The 20133-nt window shown below is 44.3% G+C and overlaps 6 protein-coding genes across 6 annotated transcripts; 2 read left to right on the top strand and 4 right to left on the bottom strand.

Annotated features, from left to right (window-relative positions):
• Nucleotides 1-395: 395 nt before the first annotated feature.
• On the bottom strand, nucleotides 396-644 carry BDB00DRAFT_775251 (uncharacterized protein; the record flags this gene model as incomplete). Its single annotated transcript, XM_053120213.1, has 1 exon — nucleotides 396-644. One exon carries the CDS (start codon nucleotides 642-644, stop codon nucleotides 396-398), a length of 249 nt encoding a protein of 82 aa, XP_052973240.1.
• Nucleotides 645-735: 91 nt separating this feature from the next.
• BDB00DRAFT_793016 (uncharacterized protein) lies at nucleotides 736-1121 on the bottom strand (the record flags this gene model as incomplete). Its single annotated transcript, XM_053121175.1, has 2 exons — nucleotides 736-853; nucleotides 934-1121. 2 exons carry the CDS (start codon nucleotides 1119-1121, stop codon nucleotides 736-738), a joined length of 306 nt encoding a protein of 101 aa, XP_052973241.1.
• Nucleotides 1122-1790: 669 nt separating this feature from the next.
• Nucleotides 1791-2776, bottom strand: BDB00DRAFT_894393 (uncharacterized protein; the record flags this gene model as incomplete). The annotated part of the gene is made up of 2 exons (XM_053128503.1): nucleotides 2216-2776; nucleotides 1791-2149 (listed from the first exon to the last, which is right to left on the bottom strand). The coding sequence occupies exons 1-2, from the start codon at nucleotides 2391-2393 to the stop codon at nucleotides 1791-1793; spliced, it is 537 nt and encodes a 178-aa protein (XP_052973242.1). The 5' UTR covers nucleotides 2394-2776.
• Nucleotides 2777-3042: 266 nt separating this feature from the next.
• BDB00DRAFT_793018 (uncharacterized protein) lies at nucleotides 3043-5643 on the bottom strand (the record flags this gene model as incomplete). Its single annotated transcript, XM_053121176.1, has 6 exons — nucleotides 3043-3272; nucleotides 3340-3408; nucleotides 3708-4022; nucleotides 4077-4254; nucleotides 5190-5398; nucleotides 5637-5643. 6 exons carry the CDS (start codon nucleotides 5641-5643, stop codon nucleotides 3043-3045), a joined length of 1008 nt encoding a protein of 335 aa, XP_052973243.1.
• Nucleotides 5644-9585: 3942 nt separating this feature from the next.
• On the top strand, nucleotides 9586-14111 carry BDB00DRAFT_984360 (P-loop containing nucleoside triphosphate hydrolase protein). The gene is made up of 12 exons (XM_053130009.1): nucleotides 9586-10014; nucleotides 10155-10271; nucleotides 10395-10704; nucleotides 10866-10943; nucleotides 11066-11123; nucleotides 11200-11381; nucleotides 11505-11745; nucleotides 11833-11978; nucleotides 12051-12160; nucleotides 12272-13051; nucleotides 13124-13335; nucleotides 13783-14111. The coding sequence occupies exons 1-12, from the start codon at nucleotides 9638-9640 to the stop codon at nucleotides 13923-13925; spliced, it is 2754 nt and encodes a 917-aa protein (XP_052973244.1). The 5' UTR covers nucleotides 9586-9637; the 3' UTR covers nucleotides 13926-14111.
• A 190-nt stretch (nucleotides 14112-14301) lies between these two features.
• On the top strand, nucleotides 14302-19965 carry BDB00DRAFT_879057 (UDP-glucose:glycoprotein glucosyltransferase-domain-containing protein; the record flags this gene model as incomplete). Its single annotated transcript, XM_053127821.1, has 14 exons — nucleotides 14302-14438; nucleotides 14526-15316; nucleotides 15401-15626; nucleotides 15696-15930; nucleotides 15995-16184; nucleotides 16256-16332; nucleotides 16433-16639; nucleotides 16712-16940; nucleotides 17019-17131; nucleotides 17220-17534; nucleotides 17609-18907; nucleotides 18990-19333; nucleotides 19448-19679; nucleotides 19768-19965. The coding sequence occupies 14 exons, from the start codon at nucleotides 14302-14304 to the stop codon at nucleotides 19963-19965; spliced, it is 4593 nt and encodes a 1530-aa protein (XP_052973245.1).
• Nucleotides 19966-20133: the final 168 nt, after the last annotated feature.

Consider the following 20133-nt stretch of genomic DNA (forward strand, 5'->3'; position numbering starts at 1 on the left):
CTAATGATGTTTTCCGAATGGATTAGTTGTCTAAGTATTTTACAGTACTCTACAAAAACACTTTGTAAACTCACTCAACCGCGTAAAAATGCTCTAGTTCTTCATAATACTGTATTTTTACTGATAGAGGTTTGACACCAGTGAATATAGTACGATCTTTCGATTTTTTATGGACGGTATCTTTGTACGTCTTCCATTCTTCTTCGAATCTGAGCTCATCTATCTTCCCGTCCTCGTTTCACCACCAGCATGGCGTACCGCCGGAAGCTACAAGGGTAGCTCTGTGTCGCAAGTATGCAGACGCTTGTTCGATGATTGCCTTTGCCCTTTTCGTCCGTTTTTTAAGCGCGTAACCTATCGGTACTATTATGAGTATCACGCAATCATTTATAACTTCATTTAAAATCATGCATACACATATTGATTATAGTCTTGGCTTTCGAATGACCAATCGCATGCTGTAAAACGAACAGACGTCTCTTGGCGCTCATTTGTCTAGTCATTGAGACAAATCCTCCAAGGTAGGACCAAAGACGCTCAAGTCCTTCTCCATCTGTCAGTCCAAAGCCGCTTATGAATCGTGGATGATAATCGACCTGGCAAGACATTGAATGGGCGTATGCATGGAAAACGGAGACGGCCATCTGTGATCCAGCTTGAGCAAAATTGGGAAATGCTTGCTAATGGTGCATAAGTAATTAAAGATCAATTTGTTTACCGGATGCGATGATATTCTTAGACACGGCAAAATATCTTAAATGATGGTTCAAAGCGACAACCAAGATCATACAAAATATTGACATCTTTGTATCCCTTAGTGGCAACAGCAAGCACAGATAGAGCATATTTGTACCTATACAAAGCTCAACATGTAAGTGCATATTATACGCTAGGGATTATAGACTGCATGCATGTAAAAAGCATTAAAATTACTTTTCACCAGAAGCAAAGATATTCGTAAACTGAAGTGGAACATTGTGTCTGCCGCATACACAGCCTACTATTCCACTTTCATAGAACTTCTCGACAGCAGCAGAAACGGACGTAACAGCTTTGAGCTCACTCTCGCAACGCTTATTGACGGCATTGGTGACTTCATGCTTTTCGTAAACGTCATGCATGTTATCAGCCGAGAAAAACGTCGCTGCTTCAGCTTTTTTTGTGTCATTTGCATGTGCTTTGCGTCGTCGCAATTGCATGTTGCCATCGACTGCGACGAACAGTTTTCCTTCCTGTGTAAATTGTATATTGAGTCATTAGCTCATCAAAATATCATGACAGCACTGAATTATAAAACGAGAAGGAGACCTTGGGACAAGCCGGACACGCATCTCGCTCCATTGGAGTAATATTGCTGAACTCGTTAACCATTTCATCCGTCACTTTTCTTTCAGCTCCATGTATGCTGTATGTGCATTTCCTAAAGTCTTTCGAATTCTATCAGGATTCTTTATTCCATAAAATTCAAATGTATATACAATACATTAGAATAACTGTTATGATAAGTGATTTCGCTCCATTGTGTTATCATCTGATTATTCTATTAGCAGTAACAGTACCTCAAACTTGTGCACATAAGAGCAAGCATTTCCAAAGGCTTGTGCTGCTAAATGACCTTCAGCCAAAAGCGCAGAATAGAAATCAAGCAATGGGAGATGAAATGCTGTCCTCGGCGAGGCGGGAGATGACGGAAACAAGTGATGGTAAAGCAGGGTTGAGGCGTCTGATTTACATTCACAGAATGGTATTTTATAACTTTTAATGCCTGTTTCGTATGTTTTGGACGGCATTTATAGGAATGTTTTAGCAGTTGTCCATATCACAGTATGTTTGGTAATTATTAATGCAACGTAATGCGTTACCGGTAATGAAAACGCAAAGATCTCCCGTTCCTTTGTTTTATCGCATGTAGTGCAGCGCGCGTCGAAAAACGGAGTCGTATCGGCCAGACTATAGTCGCTACTTCCCCTGCACTTTACATAGTCTTTCGGTAGCACCTTAAAGACCTCGGACCAGTTTTCATCAAGAGCTTCCAATCTCCTTTTATGTTTTTCGATGTCATGGTCATTCAGACGAAACACTGTCAAGCCTTCATTAAAAGCGCTACTAGGACCGTCACCATAGTCGAGATCATCGGTTTCTCCGTGATCTTCGCGTTACAAAGTATATGTTATAATAAGCAAAGATTTAGTGTGCTTATATGCGAATCAGTTACCTAATTGATCATGCTGTGAATTTTGACGCGTATCTCTTATAGTGGGAGCAGAAGCTACAACTGCATCGTCACCAGCATACACTTTGCGGCTTTTCGTTCTCGTTCTCCCATCGCTCAACATCGTGGATTCCACTAGGTCCATGGCGTCGTCTTCGTTGAACCGATCGTTAAAACCCATGATCTACTGTAGTGCTAATAAGATGGTGCGGTCTGTTGTTTGTTACGTTGTAGCTAAGAACCTTCAAAAGATAATTTTTCATTTCAGTTCTCTATATTTATATTGCAACACATATTAAGTTGATCACTTCTGTTTATTGCTCAGTACTTTAAACGTGCAACTTGACAAAAAAGTACCACGCGCTTGAGGAAAGCTTCTTTTACTGTAATTTTCTATGACGATCCCCTAATCCACAATTAATTTTGTACACAGAAGTACGTTATGTAATAGGGTAAAAATGCTCGGATGCTAGGAACTGTTTCAAATTTCCTTGCTTTCTAAGAGTATTACTGTGGTCATTTCCAAATTGCATGAAGAATCCTCCTAATAATTTCATCATTCTCGCTCCACCTCTACCCATCTACCACCACACCGTCTAACTCTTTTTGTTCTATGCGGTTTTTATTCAGTTATGGCCTCATATTCTTTGTATATGTATAGTATCCTTGTCCATGTCAAGGAACGACCACATGTCCCCTAGCGCAGATCACTCTGTCTTCCACAGTAAAATCAAGATCTGTAATTTAATAAATGAACTAACATACCTATTGGATGCTAATATGTCGCTTTTATCAATAGCAACTTTTTAAAATGTGCTAAACCATTTAATTTAAAGCTTTTCAAAACTAATTTGGCCATTGATAAGGGCATCATACAGCTCTGACCATCTCTTATACGGCATGTCACTCGGGCACAAAGCAGTATCTGCCTTTTCGCCACAATCAAAACCCGTGAATTCGCACCCCAATGTTTCATTTCTGTAGCGAATTATCCCACCGTTTGACACCCTCTTGAAACTTTTCCACGGAAACTTTGTCAAATTTTTGTCGACTTCGTTGTCTACATACATTCATTTACAAGTATTAATACATTGATAACTGCAATGCAGGCACTGCTTGTAACATACTACAGAGTTCAATCATGAGGTCCTTAACCGTGCTTTTCTTTTTGGTAGGCTTTCTGGTCAAACGAGGGCCTGGCGAAAACGAATAATATACATTAGTAGCTCCTTTTAACAATGCTATGATGTGTTAGCGATAGTTACCGCCTGTTGTTCCTATAGTGACAGATTGTTGTTAAGAAAAAGTCAATAAATAAATAATCCTTTTTCTCAATCAGATGTTACTATCACAGTGTAGTATTAACCTTGACAATGTCGATGGAAGTTTGGACGCCCTCCAATCTTATTCAATGCGTTCTGAGCTTTCTCTTAATAGTTGGTATTAGAACCTTGAATATGAGCATTTCTAAAAACATATTTACTACTTTACATACTAGATGAGACTATAGGTGTAGTAAGCATCCAATCGGTCTCAAACTGGGGAGACATGAGCGTGCCGACATTCCATCCCATGGCCACGCTAGCACGGTGGTTAACCGACATGATCTCGCGTCTGAAAGCTCTCCCAAGCTGCTGACGAACATCTAGATCCATAGGAGCCGGTTGCTCCATCATATGGTTCATGCGCTTGACCTTCTCTTCAAGCTTTTTCTGGTGCTCCTCGTTCATGCGAGCACAGATCGCAGCCAGTTGAGCAGTTGTCGTTGTCAACTCTCCATCGTTATACTGTCTGATAATATCTTCCCATTCTATATACTAGATAAGTAAAAATTCTCATTTTACCTATATACAAAATAGCAAACCTTCTCGCTCTTCGTCAGTGCTATTTTGAGAAAGGAAGTGAGTTAACGCGTTCCAAGTGGACCACTTTTTGGTTCCCTTAGGGCGGTAATATTTGTTGCTGGAAGCATTTGACTGCTCTGGTTGGGGTTCCTGGTTGCTTATTGTCGAAATGGAGGACGCAATGTAGTGAGAATTATTCTGAGAAAAAGAAGGGAGAAAGCTGGTGCTATGGTAGGCTGAGCATACTATAATTTCTACGGTGTGCACGGCGTGACACCGCAGAGGCCACAGGGTATGTTCCGTAGAGCTTGTAGAGGCCCGTACGGCGTCCGAATATGGGCAAATAATTTGGGTCTGGGGTGGCGGGATTTGGTACGCATTACTCGACATCAAACGGCAGCTGTATGTATCCTTTCGGACAATCAAATACTTGAGCTTGGACGCGTGTGCCTGAATTACAAAGTATTGATAATCTGGATGATTTAGACAATTTGTAGAATTGACAACTCACTATTTTGGTTCAAAGCAGTTATCTTCAAGGTGCGTGCAAGCGATTCTGCATTTTTCCCTTTCGTCAAGGCTCGATGAAAGATGTCTTTCATAACCTTCGGGACATGCAATTGTCGCTCCAGGAATTCCTTCTTGGAGATGCCGCCAACATCTTCTTTACCGCATTCACCAACGGCGAAATCAAGACCGTCGTTTATAACGAGGAAGTCTGGTCTGATCGACGACGCTTGTTCTACAAGTGGTTTCTTGCCGCTGACTTTTCTGTCAATGTTGACGCGTACTAATGTTGATTGGCATGTACGATTACTATAATTTGTATAAGCCATCCTGAACAGTGTAATGTAAAGAAACGAAATACATGTTTACGATTGTTTATCATTTTACTAGAGAAAATCATCGCAACTTGGCCCTTCCTCGTGTTAAAAGTATACAAATGAGAAGATATTACGCTACCAACTACTGAACATATACTTTTACACCCGCGTGAAAATAAGGGCCATGCTGCGATAATCGATCGTCTAGTAAAATGAGAGAAGTCGAATGGTAAACCAAAAATCGATACTTTACCGGCCTACCACACCCAAGTCTTGGAAACAACGGTCATTGTTGTCCCAGCAACGCACAACAAAGTCTTGCTCGGAACCGTTGGCGATCACTTCAACAATAGTTTCGCGTCGATACAACTCCAGAAAGTCAAGAAGAGTTTGCTGAATCCAATATTCTTGCGATTGGACTTTAGGATCAAAGAAGCCCAAAGCAGTAATTGCCTTCCAGATGCAAAGGACATACTCGTCTTCTTCTGTTTCATTGTTCTCTTCTAGTGGTTTAGTGCCTTTTCACATTTTTCAAAAACGTGTTGCACGGAATCGTCCAAAGAAGGGAAAGCATTCACCCCTACTGTTGCTATGTCTTTAAGCTCCTGCTTTGTGAGCAAATCTTGCCAGCAATTGTCCTTCGGGTCGATTATGAATGAATAATTAGTACTATATTGTATTCACATTTGCAAACCATTGTAAGTCTTTAATGGGGTGGGTGGTAAAACATTTGGATGCGAGGATCTTTAAACTTACTGTTCATATCCACACTCGAACATGATATCTTCAAGGTAGACTTTGGTACTGTTTTTCTTGATATATACGCACCAACATGTTTTCTCTTCTTCTTCATGACCTGTTCTGAACCAGTCTTTTGCTCCGGCCGATGATTCAGTTGAGCCAGTTTTTGACGTTTGTGGTCAGCTTGATTTTATGGCGATTTTTTCCTTTATAAAACTTGTAGATTGCTCCTTCATGATTTCTTGAACAATCTCGTTCAATTATTATAAACAAATTGGTAAGGGGTAAAAATCCTCATGAGCGTGGTAGACGGGAGGAGAAAAGAAAAGAATGAAAAAGTGGAAAGACAAAGAAAAGGGAAGAACAAAGGACGATTGTTGCTAATCACGCAATATGTAGCGTTGAGAATCAAAGTCACGCCAATTCATGCACACGACATCACCTAATTGGTCCAGCAATCTTTTACATATCCGGAACAAGGTCTTTGTTCCCTTACTTTCAACCACGCACAATCATACTGCTATTGACAATGAAATAAAGCACGTATTTTATCAACAATCTTTGTTATACACTCAAGAATTGCGTCTACCCTTCGATTTTACGTATTCATCGCTACAGTCTGGAGTCATCCCGTCCCTTTTGATTTTGCAACCTGAAAGGCGTGGATGTGGGTGTATAAGTTTATGGCAGCGACATTAGTGTGGCGAAGCTAAACAAGTAGCTTTAATACCAGTTGAATCACAGTAGAAGGGTGTACGGAAATCCAAGTCCAGTAGACACGCCAGCATGTTAGGATGACGGATGGAACGGCCTTGGTCTGTTGCAGCAGGGACATTGGGGCAGTCCAGGTTGATAAATGAATAGAGAAGGGGTTGAGATCTGGCATAACATAAAGATCAAGAATACTATGGAGGTGACTGGTAGTGGTGAACGTGTGGTGCTCGACACCAGATATCACTCCGGGACGGATGGTGCATTATACTACGCCAAGGCTGGCGCCAACGTCGAGCGATGGGTGTCCGGTTGTGTGGCGGTCTACAAACATTGTCCGAATAGAGAGGAAGAGATGTACGAATGCTGTGGTTCTTATCGGTGAAACAAACGGCGAAGAGCGTACGCAGCACATTATCGTTGGTGGTGCCAAGCTGTCGGTTATGTTGACCCAACGGGTGGGGCGCAGGAAGGCAAAATCGACTATGAAAATTTCTTAGTATGATGCGGCCAAGCTGCGTAGTTTCAGAATTAGCGAGTGACATTTGGATGGGGGATCGGGTAATTTTGTGATAGAGGTCGTCGTAGTAAGCCCTATTTTTCGTCAAAGACGAACAAGTCCAACACCTTAATTTTCTTTGAGGGTCGAAAAGCGGAGCAAGTCCTTGGCTCCGAGATCCCCATATTGTGCGGCAAGGCAAGCAGAGCACAAGCATTAGTGGAATATATATGGATGATGGTGCTAGTTGAAGTTGATCGATCACGGCCAGAAGAAGTGATGCTATCATATTGCAGAAGATTTGTTGCTGTAGAAAACGAGGATGTGATTCAAGAAAGGCGACTAAAGGCCGATGATCTGAGGAATTTTGTGTGATGCTCATCAACAAGTGATGTACCAGATAAGGTACTACCAGGAAACCTGATGTATTGGCGTTAGGGAACTCGATTAAAGGTTGTATCCAAGGTAGTCGAAGCGCTTGTTGCTATGTCCGAGAGTCGAGAACTTGTACGCCACCCTGATGCTGTGGTTGATGGGGATGGAACATGGCAATTTTAGGGGAACATGTGGTGTGAAATGAAGCTGGATGGGATGCTCTGTAGTTTATTCCTAAAAGGACGCAGCAGCACCACTGGCTAACGGCAGGCCATATTGTAGTCGAGAAAGCCATATGTATTGTGCTTAGGGATATTACACGCTCGCGCACAGACAGTAGGCATCGCTGATATAATTAATAGCCATCGCGTATGCGGATGAGGTGGCGATCCATAAAAAGACGATGTTGTATTTCGGATCTATATTGCCTAGAACAATAGACCAAGTAGGTCATTGCTTCAAACTTGACCGATCGTGACAGGCTGGGGTATGCGAATCTGGCAAGATGTTGATTCCATCACGGTTGTGGCTGGCTCAAAAAAGACACTGCTATGGACGTTAATACGAGCGTTTGATTGCCTGTTAATAACGATGGAGGTGATGTGTAAGTGTTCCAGGTCAATGGCTTTGTTAAGAAAGACACATATATCGTCTGCATAGAGTTTCCAAGTATTTCGAGTGGCAGAGGTGGAAGAATAATATAAAGGAAGCTATCTTATGCACATTGATATTTATGATATTCAATATATTCTGCTATATCAGTAAAAGTGCGTGTATCATAGACGCGTTAGCCATGTGAAAATCTATCCACCTTATCACACGTTTTCAAAAAGCTAAAGTAATGTCCTGTAACAGGTCCAGTGCTTAGAATCTCAAATCTTCACCCAGCCTTTCTCTTCTTATTAGGATGAGATATGCTCACATTAACTTTATATATTCCTGAAGCAGAGTTCGCGCCCTACACTATTGTAGTGTTTTGCTCGTGTAGTTGGCATTGCTACAATAGCAGGAGTACCAACCATTGACTAAGCTTTTGTGCGTTTCATATATATATGGAATGGTGATTCTAATAAGTAAATACGCACTTAGTAAAGATATCCATGTATGTTTGACCAATCAGCAACACAATCATTACGTCCATTACTAGCTTAGTTTGTACTATTTCTTTCAACAGAGTGAAAGTCTGCTTTAATCAATGATGAATCGCATTCTGTTCTCATAAAATTATGAACAGTGCTACTGTATGTGAGACTTCTAGCGCACCCAGTCTTAAGTTCATTTATTAATTGCTCAGAAGGTTTAGAATCATTATACATAAATAAGTGTCAATTTACGAATTTCATTGAAAATGGCTTTACGGCCCTGTTCGTTACCAATAAAAATTGAATTACTATTCATATTGCTTCATCAATCTCTGTGTATGTAAAGCTTATATGTATGATATTTGATATACATAGAACTGCTTCGCTGGTGCCAAATTACTCATATAAATCTTCACTTTGAAAAATTAATATTGTTCCTCATCAGTGTACGGAGTATATGTATATGAGCGCTTTTCAGTCATTTCTCTCAAAAGTGATGCCGCAACTCTCTCCTCTAACATATGTTCCAAATGCTCTACATTTACGTGCGTATAGTACTCGGTTTTGATGTTATATAACAAATTATTGTTTGTGAAGCTGTGAAGACAAAATGCGACAACTGACTTCTAAGCTGAGATATTTATCGATCTGTGACATTTTTACTTGGTGCGACATCATCGCTTTTTACAAACCCTGTCCCTTTTTTTCTACCAGCGAAGAAGAGCATGTCCGGTAACTATTTGAATGGGCCCAGCTGTTATACACCCTCACAGCAGAAAGGTTATCATGCATGATTTATAGGAGACGGAGTGAGAGAACAATAAGAGGGAGAGAGTACGTACTCAGTAGTAGCGCAGTGCGGGAGAGTGGTTCCGATGCGAAGGGTGTTTATAGTAGTACAAACGCATGCATCTCTCTCTTGGTCTTACGTACTCTCTAACTCTACTATCATGCTAACAAGTAACCAACATCAATGACACACATAATCCTCACATGCTTCAATCCGGTCAAAACACGTTCCTCGATCAATGGGTCAGTCAATCAAATAAAAGTTCGATTTAGAGAAGAAAAGATCTAATGATAACAGCAGTGAACAACCCCCCCTCCCCAAAAAAAAGGGCCGGGCCTTACAATATCATCCTTTCGATGTACCTCTCTTCCTCCTCAAGCATGCAAGGAATGATTTGGGAGGGGAACCAAAAAAAGGGCAAGACGTCACCGCCTATTGGCTCCGAGTCGAAATAGTTCTTTTCTTTTTTTTTTTTCACAAAGAATTTGCTGACTTTTTTTTTTCCTTCCTCTTTGTCCTGTCAAACAGAGAAAAAAGGACATTCGTACACACATACATTATGTCTTGGGATTCGAACAACAACGCTTCAGGCGGTGATAGCTGGGGCGCCTCTGCTGGCGGTGGCGGCGATGCCGGCTGGGGTGGTTCTTCTGGAAATGCAGGAGGTGGTGGTGGTGGTGGTGACTGGAACGCCGGTAGCGCACCTTGGGGCAATGATTCTAGTGGTGCTGCTGCTGATCCCACCCCTCAATGGAATGCAGGCGGTGACAACCAGTTTGGTGGTAGTGACAACAACCAATTTGCCAACGGTAATGCCGGCGGTGACTATGGCGCTAGTGGTGACTATGGCGCTAGCGGTGACTACGGCGCTGGTGGTGATGATTATGAATCTAAGCCAAAGCGCGAACCTCGTCCAGGAGACTGGGATTGCCCCGAGTAAGTTTTGATTCTGGGGATGGAGGGTAGAGGGGAAAAAGATCGCTGTTGAGATCGGAATGCTGTAGTACTGCTATGTTTGACACGAACTTACACACGCACACGCACACGCACACTCTTGGTTATTTTTTTTTTAATAGATGTGGCGTCAACAACTTTGCCAGCCGTCAAGAGTGTTTCAAGTGCTCTGCTGCCCGTCCTGAGGGTATGGGTCCTCCCAAGCGCGAACCTCGTCCCGGAGATTGGGACTGCCCAGAGTACGTAATTCTTTTTATTATTTATCGGCATCCTACAAATCGAAAAAGAATAATAGATAAAGAAAAAACAGTCGTCATCTCAAGCTCACTCACTCCACAATCAATCAAACTATCGTTCATTAGATGTAGCGTCAGCAACTTTGCCAGTCGTCAAGAGTGCTTCAAGTGCTCTGCTGCACGTCCCGAAGGCGTCGGTCTCCCTCCACAGCCTGACCGTCCCGAACGCTCGTACAACTGGGCTTCCAACAAGGTCCGTTACGAATACAATGAAAACGCCTTGGGTGACGATGGTATGGCTCCTCGTGATGAAAAGCTCGAAGCGGAACTTTTTGGCCTCGATCCCACAGAGCAGCACACTCCGCTTGATTTCTCAAAGTATGCCAACATCCCTGTCCGCGTCGAACGCGGTGAGGCTCCAGCTGCCGTCCAGACCGTAAGTTTCTTTCATCTTCTTGGTGATGATGCATGTTGACGGATGACGCGTCAGTTTTAAAAAGTTGTTGTAAACTCATAATAATCGGTTACGCGTGTGTATGTGCATGTGTCACACGACAACATACACCGCTCACAAAATAACTTTCCTCATTTGTATAGTTTGATCAAGCTGACCTGCATCCCGTAATGAAGGAGAATATCCGTTTGGCTGGCTATGCTCAACCCACACCTGTTCAGGTAAACTACAGCAACACGAGAAAGGGAGGGGGAGAGACGAACAAAGATGGAAAAACGCGCACAAACGCGTGATTTTATGATTTTAACACACCGACATCTTCTATCTATCTCATCATTGCTAGACCTACTCCATTCCTATTGTCACTAATGGCAAAGATCTGATGGCTTGTGCCCAGACTGGTAACGTTCTGCTTGCCTTTATCTCCTTTTATATCAAAATTAGAAAGGGGAAACATGTACTCATTCTTTCTTCTAGGTTCTGGTAAGACCGCTGCCTTCTTGGTCCCGACCTTGTCTGGTCTGTTTGGCCGCGCCAAGGAGCTCGCTCAACCCCGTCCTGCTCCCTTTGAAACCCGTAGCTTCAAGGCTGAACCCCTTGTCGTGATCATCGCTCCTACTCGTGAACTGTGTTCCCAGATCTTTGATGAATGCAGAAAGGTAAGCTAAGGCCATGATCTACCCTGTGTGTGTTGATCAGTATAAGGAGAAACACGTGTTTTTTTTCTGTATCACTGATGATCCCTTTCGTGTGAATGTCCCGAAATGGATTGTTACTATTAGTTCACCTACCGCAGCATGTTGAGACCTTGTGCCGTCTATGGTGGTGCCGACACGGGCTCTCAGTTGCGTCAGCTCGAGCGTGGCTGTGACATTCTCGCTGCATCACCTGGTCGTTTGATGGATTTCGTTGAGCGTGGCAAGATCGGCCTGAGCCGTGTCAAGTACCTTGTTCTTGATGAAGCCGATCGCATGTTGGATATGGGTTTCGAGCCCATCATCCGTGCTCTTGTCCAAAAGAGAGGTAAGAACACGCTTCCCTGCTTATGTGCATGCGTGCGTCTGTATATGCGACCCATTTGTGATTAACATGCCCTTGTCAAATGACTAGGTCTCAACCCTGAACGTCAGACGCTCATGTACAGTGCTACCTTCCCTCGTACTATCCGTAAGCTTGCACGTGATTTCTTGCATCCCGACTACCTCTTCTTGAAGGTTGGTCGTGTCGGTGGTACCACCTCCTCCATCACCCAAAAGGTATGAATCCCATACAAACAAACAAAATGTTGTCAAGAGAAAGATAACCAACGCCATGATGGAATTTTGTAGGTCATGTACGTCGACGAAGAAGACAAGAGAGAGGAGCTCCGTGCTCTTCTCAACTCGCAACCACCCAGTCGCACTCTTATTTTCGTCGAAACCAAGCGTAGTGCTGACAGGTAATTATACTCATAACTGGCATCATAGCAAGGAGCTCAATGCCCCGCTTGTCGCATGCAAGTAACTGATCAACTAAACAAAAAAAAACAATATCCTATGATTTGACATAGTTTGGATCAATACCTCTTCGACCGAAGCTTCCCATCCACTTCCATCCACGGTGACCGTACCCAGATGGAACGTGAAGACGCCTTGATTGCTTTCAAGAACGGCAAGTGCCCTATCCTTGTTGCCACAGCTGTCGCTGCCCGTGGTATTGATATCCGCAACGTCATGCACGTCATCAACTTTGATATGCCCGAAAGCATGGACGAATACATCCATCGTATCGGTCGTACCGCTCGTGTCGGTCGTTCTGGTCTGGCCACTTCCTTCTACAACGAGCGCAGTGAACTTCTTGCTCCTGAATTGACCAAGCTGCTCAAGGAATGCAAGCAAGAAATCCCAGAGTTCTTGCAACAATATGTGACTGAGGATCAGACTTGGGAGGAAGATTTGGATGAAGAAAACGTCCCTGCTCCTGAATATGCCGGTCAAGAATACGTCCCACAAGAACGTGGCATGCCTGGTGGCGACCCCAACGGTGGTGCTGGTGATGCCGGTGGTTTTGGTGGTAAGCCCGGTGACTGGAGCTGCCCAAGCTGTAGCTTCTCCAACTTCGCCTCCCGTAACGAATGCAAGGAATGCGGTACTGCCAACCCTAACCCTAGCAGCGGTGGCTATGGTGGTGGTGGCAGTGGCGGTGGTAAGCCCGGCGACTGGAGCTGCCCAAGCTGCAGCTTCTCCAACTTCGCCTCCCGTAACGAATGCAAGGAATGCGGTACTGCTAATCCTAACCCCAGCAGTGGCGGTGGTCGCGAACGTCGTGATGGTGATTGGGATTGCTCGTCGTAAGTGTTTTATGTTTTGTTAATTGTACAAGTCTCTTCTTTGCTAACGACGAAAACGCGTGTTTTCTCCAGGTGTGGTGCTGTGAACTTTGCCCGTCGATCGGATTGCTACAAGTGCCACGCTGAACGTGAAGGCGGTGGTGACAGCGGTGGCTATGGCGACTCTGGCTATGGTAACACTGACTATGGTGCTACAGCTGACTCTGGCGCTGGTGGTGCTGGATGGGATGCCAATGCTGCTTCGGCCGGCTGGGGTGGTAACAACGATACTGCTGCTTCTTCCGGTGGTTGGGGTGGTAACAGCGAACCCGCTGCTGCTGCTGCTGCTCCTGCCGCGCCTTCTGGTGGTGGATGGGGCGCACCTTCTGAACCTGCTGCTCCTGCTGCTCCTGCTGCTTCGTCTGGTGGTGGATGGGGCGCACCTTCTGAGCCTGCCGCACCTGCTGCTCCTGCTGCTCCTGCTGCTGGTGGATGGGGAGCACCCTCTGAACCTGCTGCACCTGCCGCACCATCTGGTGGCGGATGGGGAGCACCTTCTGAGCCAGCCAAGCCTGCTGCCGCTCAAGGTGGTGGATGGGGCGCACCTTCCCAGCCTGCCGCTCCTGCTCAAGCCGCTCCTGCTTCAAACGGATGGGGAGCACCTTCTGAACCCGCTGCTCCTGCTGCCGCTCCCGCTCAAGGTGGCGGATGGGGCGCACCTTCCCAGCCTGTCGCTCCTGCTGCCGAACCAGCCAAGCCTGCGGCACCCGCACCCGCACCTGCTGCTCCCGCCCAAGAAGCTCCCGCTTCGGGTGGATGGGGTGCTCCTCCTGCTCAAACTGGTGGTGATGGCTGGGGCGCTGCTCCTGTCAACACTTCTGGCGCCGGATGGTAACTTGTCTTACAAAAACAACAGAAAATTCACACCTTGCAAAAGAAATTCTCAATTTGCTCAAATACAACAACGGAACAACAGAGGGAAAGGCTTAGAGATTAGTCTTTGTAAAATTTAGATTAATCTTTGTACATACTTAAAATTACCCTATTAAAGAACAGTGTTGCATATGTATTTTCTCTTTACATACATTTCACCTAAAAAAAATAAGCACGTCTGTTTTGAGCCTCTTCTTCGTTTGACGCATTATAATCTGCATGAATATAGGCTGTACTTGGGGGGGTTTGCTACTGAAGCGGAGCTGGACTTGCGTTGCATTTCTTTTGACAAGTGGCAAGAGCGTGTTGGTCCACCATAAAGTCCTTCTCCTTGTGCAATGCGGCTCAAGGCAATAGTACTCGCCACCACGCTGACAGCATGTCTGCAGCATTACGCGTTGGCAGCGCCATCAACAACTGTAGACTTGACGTTGGTCACACCTTGGTGTGCTCCTAATCTTGCCGTAGAGCTAGTGTAAAGTACCTCTTTTTTTTTTTGCTGTATATAACGTTGTTCCACGCAACAAACAACATCCTAATCGTGACTTCGCACTGTTTCCAGAGAAACAGCATCCAACGGCAACAACACACTCTTTTTTGATTTCGTTGACAAAATTACTGCTAAGGCAACAGCAGCCGATTCAAAGTCATCCGACGAAAACACGGCTCAACAAATTTACAATGACGCGCTCGCCATCATTGAACCGTACCTGACGCGACCTGATTTAGCCAAAATGGCACTCGCGATACATGCTGCTGCACCGCGTATTGAGGCCTACCACCAATACTATCGTGAAAATGTGCATGTCAGTGACGTACCATTGCCATGCCAACAAAAGGGTGTGTGGGCCGATATAGGAGGATCACAAGAACAACAAGCTATTGTATGCAGTCCCGACAACCTCAAATTTGACAACACGCATTATTACAAGCCGGACCTTTTACCCTTTGATCATGTACTGCTTCAACAAGGAGTGCCTATGGACCATGCAGTCGTGCTGTATACAGTGGATTTTTCATCCGATACCTTTAAACTGTTTCATCAGGCGTTGACGCGAGCTGTACAAGAACGGCCTGGTTTCGCGTACATTGTTCGTTACATGCCGCCGCCTAATGCTGCCGACAGCAAGAAATGTGATTATCAGTTGGCCTTGACAGGTTATGGCGTGGAAATGGCATTGAAAAAGACGGATTATTTGGTGATTGATGACCGGAACAATGACGCGTCCTCCACGCAAGCCTCGGTGAAAGGCAAACTGGCCAGTTTTGGAAAGAAGATCAGTCAAACGTTGTTTGAGGACGATAACGCTACACCTTCCAAGGTTGAGCCCTTGACACAACAAGAAATACAAGGTAGTAATGATAATAAGCAACAACGACAACAACATACATAGATATTTTAGAGATATACTTAAAATGAGACGGAGAGATATTTAGATTTGGGTCTCAAGGCTACTCAGTTTATCACGAAGTCCGAAAATCCATTATCGACCTTGGTACAGCTAGCACAGGATTTCCCAATGCACGGCCGTCGCATCAGCGAGCTTTCACTTGACGAAAATTTGGTTCGAGAAGTTCTTGAAAATCGACGCTCGTTTTCTGTTGACAACGCCATGTGGCTTAATGGTGTCGTACTAGATGAAAACGAAGTGGATCCATTTTCGTAAGTCAACAAAGCTATAGAGCTCCCGTGAGGGATATGTCGCGTTACTGATGATGACTTTTTAATCAGGTTGATTCGTGCGCTTCAGCGAGAAGAAAAGCTTATCCAGTCATTTGAGTCACTGGGTGTCGGATCCCACAAGGCCATTGATATCATGACGCATTCTTCATTGAGTAAAATGGAAGCGAATAGCCAAGGTGGTGAACCTACCGATATCTATGACGTGCGTTCGGATTTGGTGCTGTGGTGGAACAATCTGGAAAAGGATAAACGATACAAAAATTGGTCCAGCAATTTGATGGATGTAAGTGCGTCTTTATTGGAACTGCGCATGACGGATAATGATGAAGAACTTATCTTGTACGTAGATGTTGAAACCCGTCTACCCAGGTCAACTACGAGCAATTAAGCGCAACGTCTATAATGTTGTTATGGTTGAGAACCTTGCAACTGTCGATAGCTTGAAACGAATTGCGGAACAAGTGGTTGAAATGGTCAAACATAACACACCTATCCGTTTTGGCGTTGTTCCCATGGTCACTGATCAAAAAGATTCAGGTATTGAGCATAATTACCACACACCAGCAAGATTGTTATGGATCGGCTGAAATTATGTATTACTGTTCTAGCAACGGCCGTTGCAGTTGTGCTTGATAACTTGTATCAGACAAAAGGCAAGAAAGAAGGATTGGCGTTCTTGACAAAGGTTCGTACATTGTCAACTGATGCAAGGCTTAATGTAAAAAGCAAAACTCGTAGAACAAGTTTTAATAATTTTTATATCTCTCTTCTTGTAACTTTGATAGCTACTAGGAATTTTAGAAACATCCAAATCCGACCGTGCCACTCTGAGTATGGTTGAAAAGGCCTATGGTAGCTCTTTGGCTCCTTTGCTTGAAGAGAAAAAGGACTACATCCAACAAGTAGAAGCATTTCTTGCTCGCCTTGGTATTGGATCAACTGAGCCTGTCATGTTTTTGAACGGCAAGTTGTTTGAGCTCGATGAACAAAAGGTAAGAGACGACTACCCCTATTAGCTACAAAGCTTGAAGCTAAAGAAAATCACATAAATTTTACGCATGTAGCAATGGACTCGCGTCTTGATGATGGGTCTTCAAGAGCAAACTCAATTGGTGGCACGAGGCATCTACTTTGGTTCTATCGATGATGATGATAATGTCTACGATTATCTTTTGTCCCAGTCATATGTGTCTGTGTCACGTAACCCTTATATCACCGTGTCAGAGGGTCATCCCTTGCGCATGATGGCCTTGTCGGCCGCTCATGATACCTCAGATATAATCTATCTCACCGGTAAGTTGACGCAGTAGCCGTGATAGAAAGAAACGAAAAAAAATCGATCTAGCAACAAATTTAACTGTTGATGCTTAGCCCCCGAATCTTCCGAGCCGGACACGACACAAGTAGATACCAATGTCTGGATTGTTGCCGATTTGGACACTTTGCCCGGGTTGAAACTGGCATCTGAGGCACTTTTATTTTTGGTAAAGCCATCTAACGAGATTCGTTTGTTGTCAACAGTAGACAAGTATGGATAATCTAACACCAGACATTGTGGCTACTCCTATATAGGAAAAACGTGAGAATGTGCGCTTGGCATTAATCCACAATGGTGACAGTGACCAGTCATCCAAAGATGCAACAATTTCCACCGTCCTTTATCGAGAACTGGCTTCTGGAAACAAGGACGCTATTAAGGAACTTATTGACAAGGCTATCTCTTCTAGAGACCAGATTATATCTAGCAATCCTGAGCAAATTAAAATGTTCGCCCCTGGATCACCTATCGTTGAGTCAGCTGCAAATCATGCAGCTCAAAACCAAGCGCGTGTACTCGGAGGATCAGAGCTGGAAAAGAATTTCTCAGGAATTGTCGTGAATGGACGGGTGAGTCGTCTTTGGACTCCAAAAGCCCTGAAACTGCGTTTCTTTATATTTGATACTAATGATCATTTGCATAGATTGTTGGTCCACTTGCATCGGAGGATACGTTTACCAAGGACGATTTTATCAGTTTGCTCCGCTACGAAACTGAGAACCGTATTCAACCCGTCAAGGAAGCGTTCCTGGCCAGTGAAACGACAACAAGCCAACCTTTACCTGATGTGCTCACCCGCATCGCATTACTTTTGGAAGAAGACAAGGCTAGTGTTCAACAAGATATCTTTACTGCCGGAAAACCGACGATCCGTCAACGTCCTTACCGTGTGCGCAAGGGAGAGCATAGCAAGATCAGTATAGGCGACGAAACAACAGCTTTTGCACAAATCGGCGTGGTGCTAAATCCACTTAGCGAAACAGCGCAAAAATGGGCGGCCTTGTTGGAAACATTATCCGAAGTAGACGGCATCTATATCGAGCTCCACTTTAGTCCAACATACAAGTTGACCGAAATTCCAATGAAACGGTTCTATCGCTATGTGTTTGACCGAGAGCTCCACTTTGATTCGACCACAGGCGACTTGGCAACCCCCATGGCCTACTTTGCCGATCTTCCCGTAGATGCTCTGTATACGCTCGGCGTCGATACCATCAATGCATGGCACGTTACAGTCAAGGACGCCAATGTTGATTTAGACAATATCCAACTGAGCGATGCTCCTCAGGTCTCCGCTATATACGAGCTTGAGCGTATCCTGATAGAGGGCCATTGTGTGGATGCTGCCAATCGATCGCCTCCGCGCGGCTTACAGTTTGTTTTGGGCACACCTTCTACAGCAGCCATGACGGATACGATTGTGATGGCCAATCTCGGCTATTTCCAATTGAAAGCACAGCCTGGTGTTTGGGACCTACGATTGCGTGAAGGACGGTCGAGCGAGGTGTATCACATTGAAAGTATCGGCACCGAAGGCAAATGGCAGTCTGCAACGTCCGAGACGGATGGCAAGGACGAAATGGTGCTACGCCAACTTGCCCTCACGTCATTCGAAGGTCTTACCGTATTTCCTCAAGTGCGCAAAAATCAAGGCATGGAAGCAGAAGATGTGTTGGCTGAATCCAACAAAGGTGACGCCTCCTCAGAACAGGGCTTATGGTCTTCAATGAAAAAGAAGCTGTTTGGTAATGAAAATGATGCAAACACGGCCGGTGGTGCTATACAACCAAAGGCAAAGCAGGCAGATATCAACATTTTCTCTGTCGCCTCTGGACAACTTTACGAACGATTCATGTCTATCATGATTGCCTCTGTCATGGAACACACCAACAGCACCGTCAAATTCTGGTTTATCGAGAACTTTTTGTCGCCATCATTCAAGGTAATTCCACATAACTCTTTAACTTTATCTTGATCGATCTCTAAAACTAATATATCCCTGCTCTTTGGTGTTTTTTAATAAGGACTTTGTACCACACATGGCTCGCGAGTACAACTTTGATTATGAAATGATTACATACAAGTGGCCATCATGGCTCCGTGGTCAAAAGGAAAAGCAACGTACGATTTGGGGCTACAAGATTTTGTTCCTGGATGTGTTGTTCCCACTGGATCTCGACAAGGTTATCTTTGTTGACGCCGATCAAATCGTACGCACGGATCTTCAGGAGCTTGTTGATTTGGATTTGCATGGCGCTCCATATGGCTATACTCCTTTCTGTACTGATAGAACGGAAATGGATGGATTCCGCTTCTGGAATCAAGGTTATTGGAAAGATCATTTACGTGGCAGGCCTTACCACATTAGGTAAGCACATAGAAACAAAGTGTGCGTTTGGAGCTAATAGGAATAGGTGGGAGAGGGGCCTTTTTTTTGCCGTTACTTAATACCGTTTTCTCAAAAAAAAAAAACTATGCGTAGCGCGCTCTATGTGATTGATTTGGTTCAGTTCCGCAAGATGGCTGCAGGTGATCGATTACGCGCCCAATACCAACAACTAAGCGCAGATCCAAACTCGCTTGCCAACCTTGACCAAGATCTTCCGAACAACATGATACATGCTGTGCCCATCTACTCATTACCACAAGATTGGCTCTGGTGCGAAACATGGTGTAGTGACGAAAGCCTCAAATCTGCCAAAACCATTGATCTGGTAAGTTATCTTACATTCTATGTATACAAAGATGCGGTACTTTGGATCAAGCAAAAATTCATAATTCTTACTTTTTTGTGTCACTTAGTGCAATAACCCATTGACCAAGGAGCCGAAGCTCGATCGCGCACGACGCCAAGTACCAGAATGGGAAGCATATGATGAGCAAGTGGATGCTTTGCGGAAACGTATCGCGGTGCTTGAACCATCCACTTCCGACACTGACGTGAAGAAGGAACAGGAACCAAGTGTGGAGGGGAAACGGCACGTCAAGGATGAGTTGTAAAATACTATAATCGTTATACATTATACTAGGGCTATGTAAAAGTACCAAGGTCAAGCAAAATCACATACATTTACACACTTGAAAAAAGCAAAAATATCCCCACGAATTTATGGCAGAATAAAAGATATCACAAGTGCCACTACATATTTTCTTCTACATATCAAATAA

Source organism: Zychaea mexicana (assembly GCF_025766255.1).
Source record: "Zychaea mexicana strain RSA 1403 chromosome Unknown BDB00scaffold_158, whole genome shotgun sequence".
NCBI classification, from domain to species: domain Eukaryota; kingdom Fungi; phylum Mucoromycota; class Mucoromycetes; order Mucorales; family Lichtheimiaceae; genus Zychaea; species Zychaea mexicana.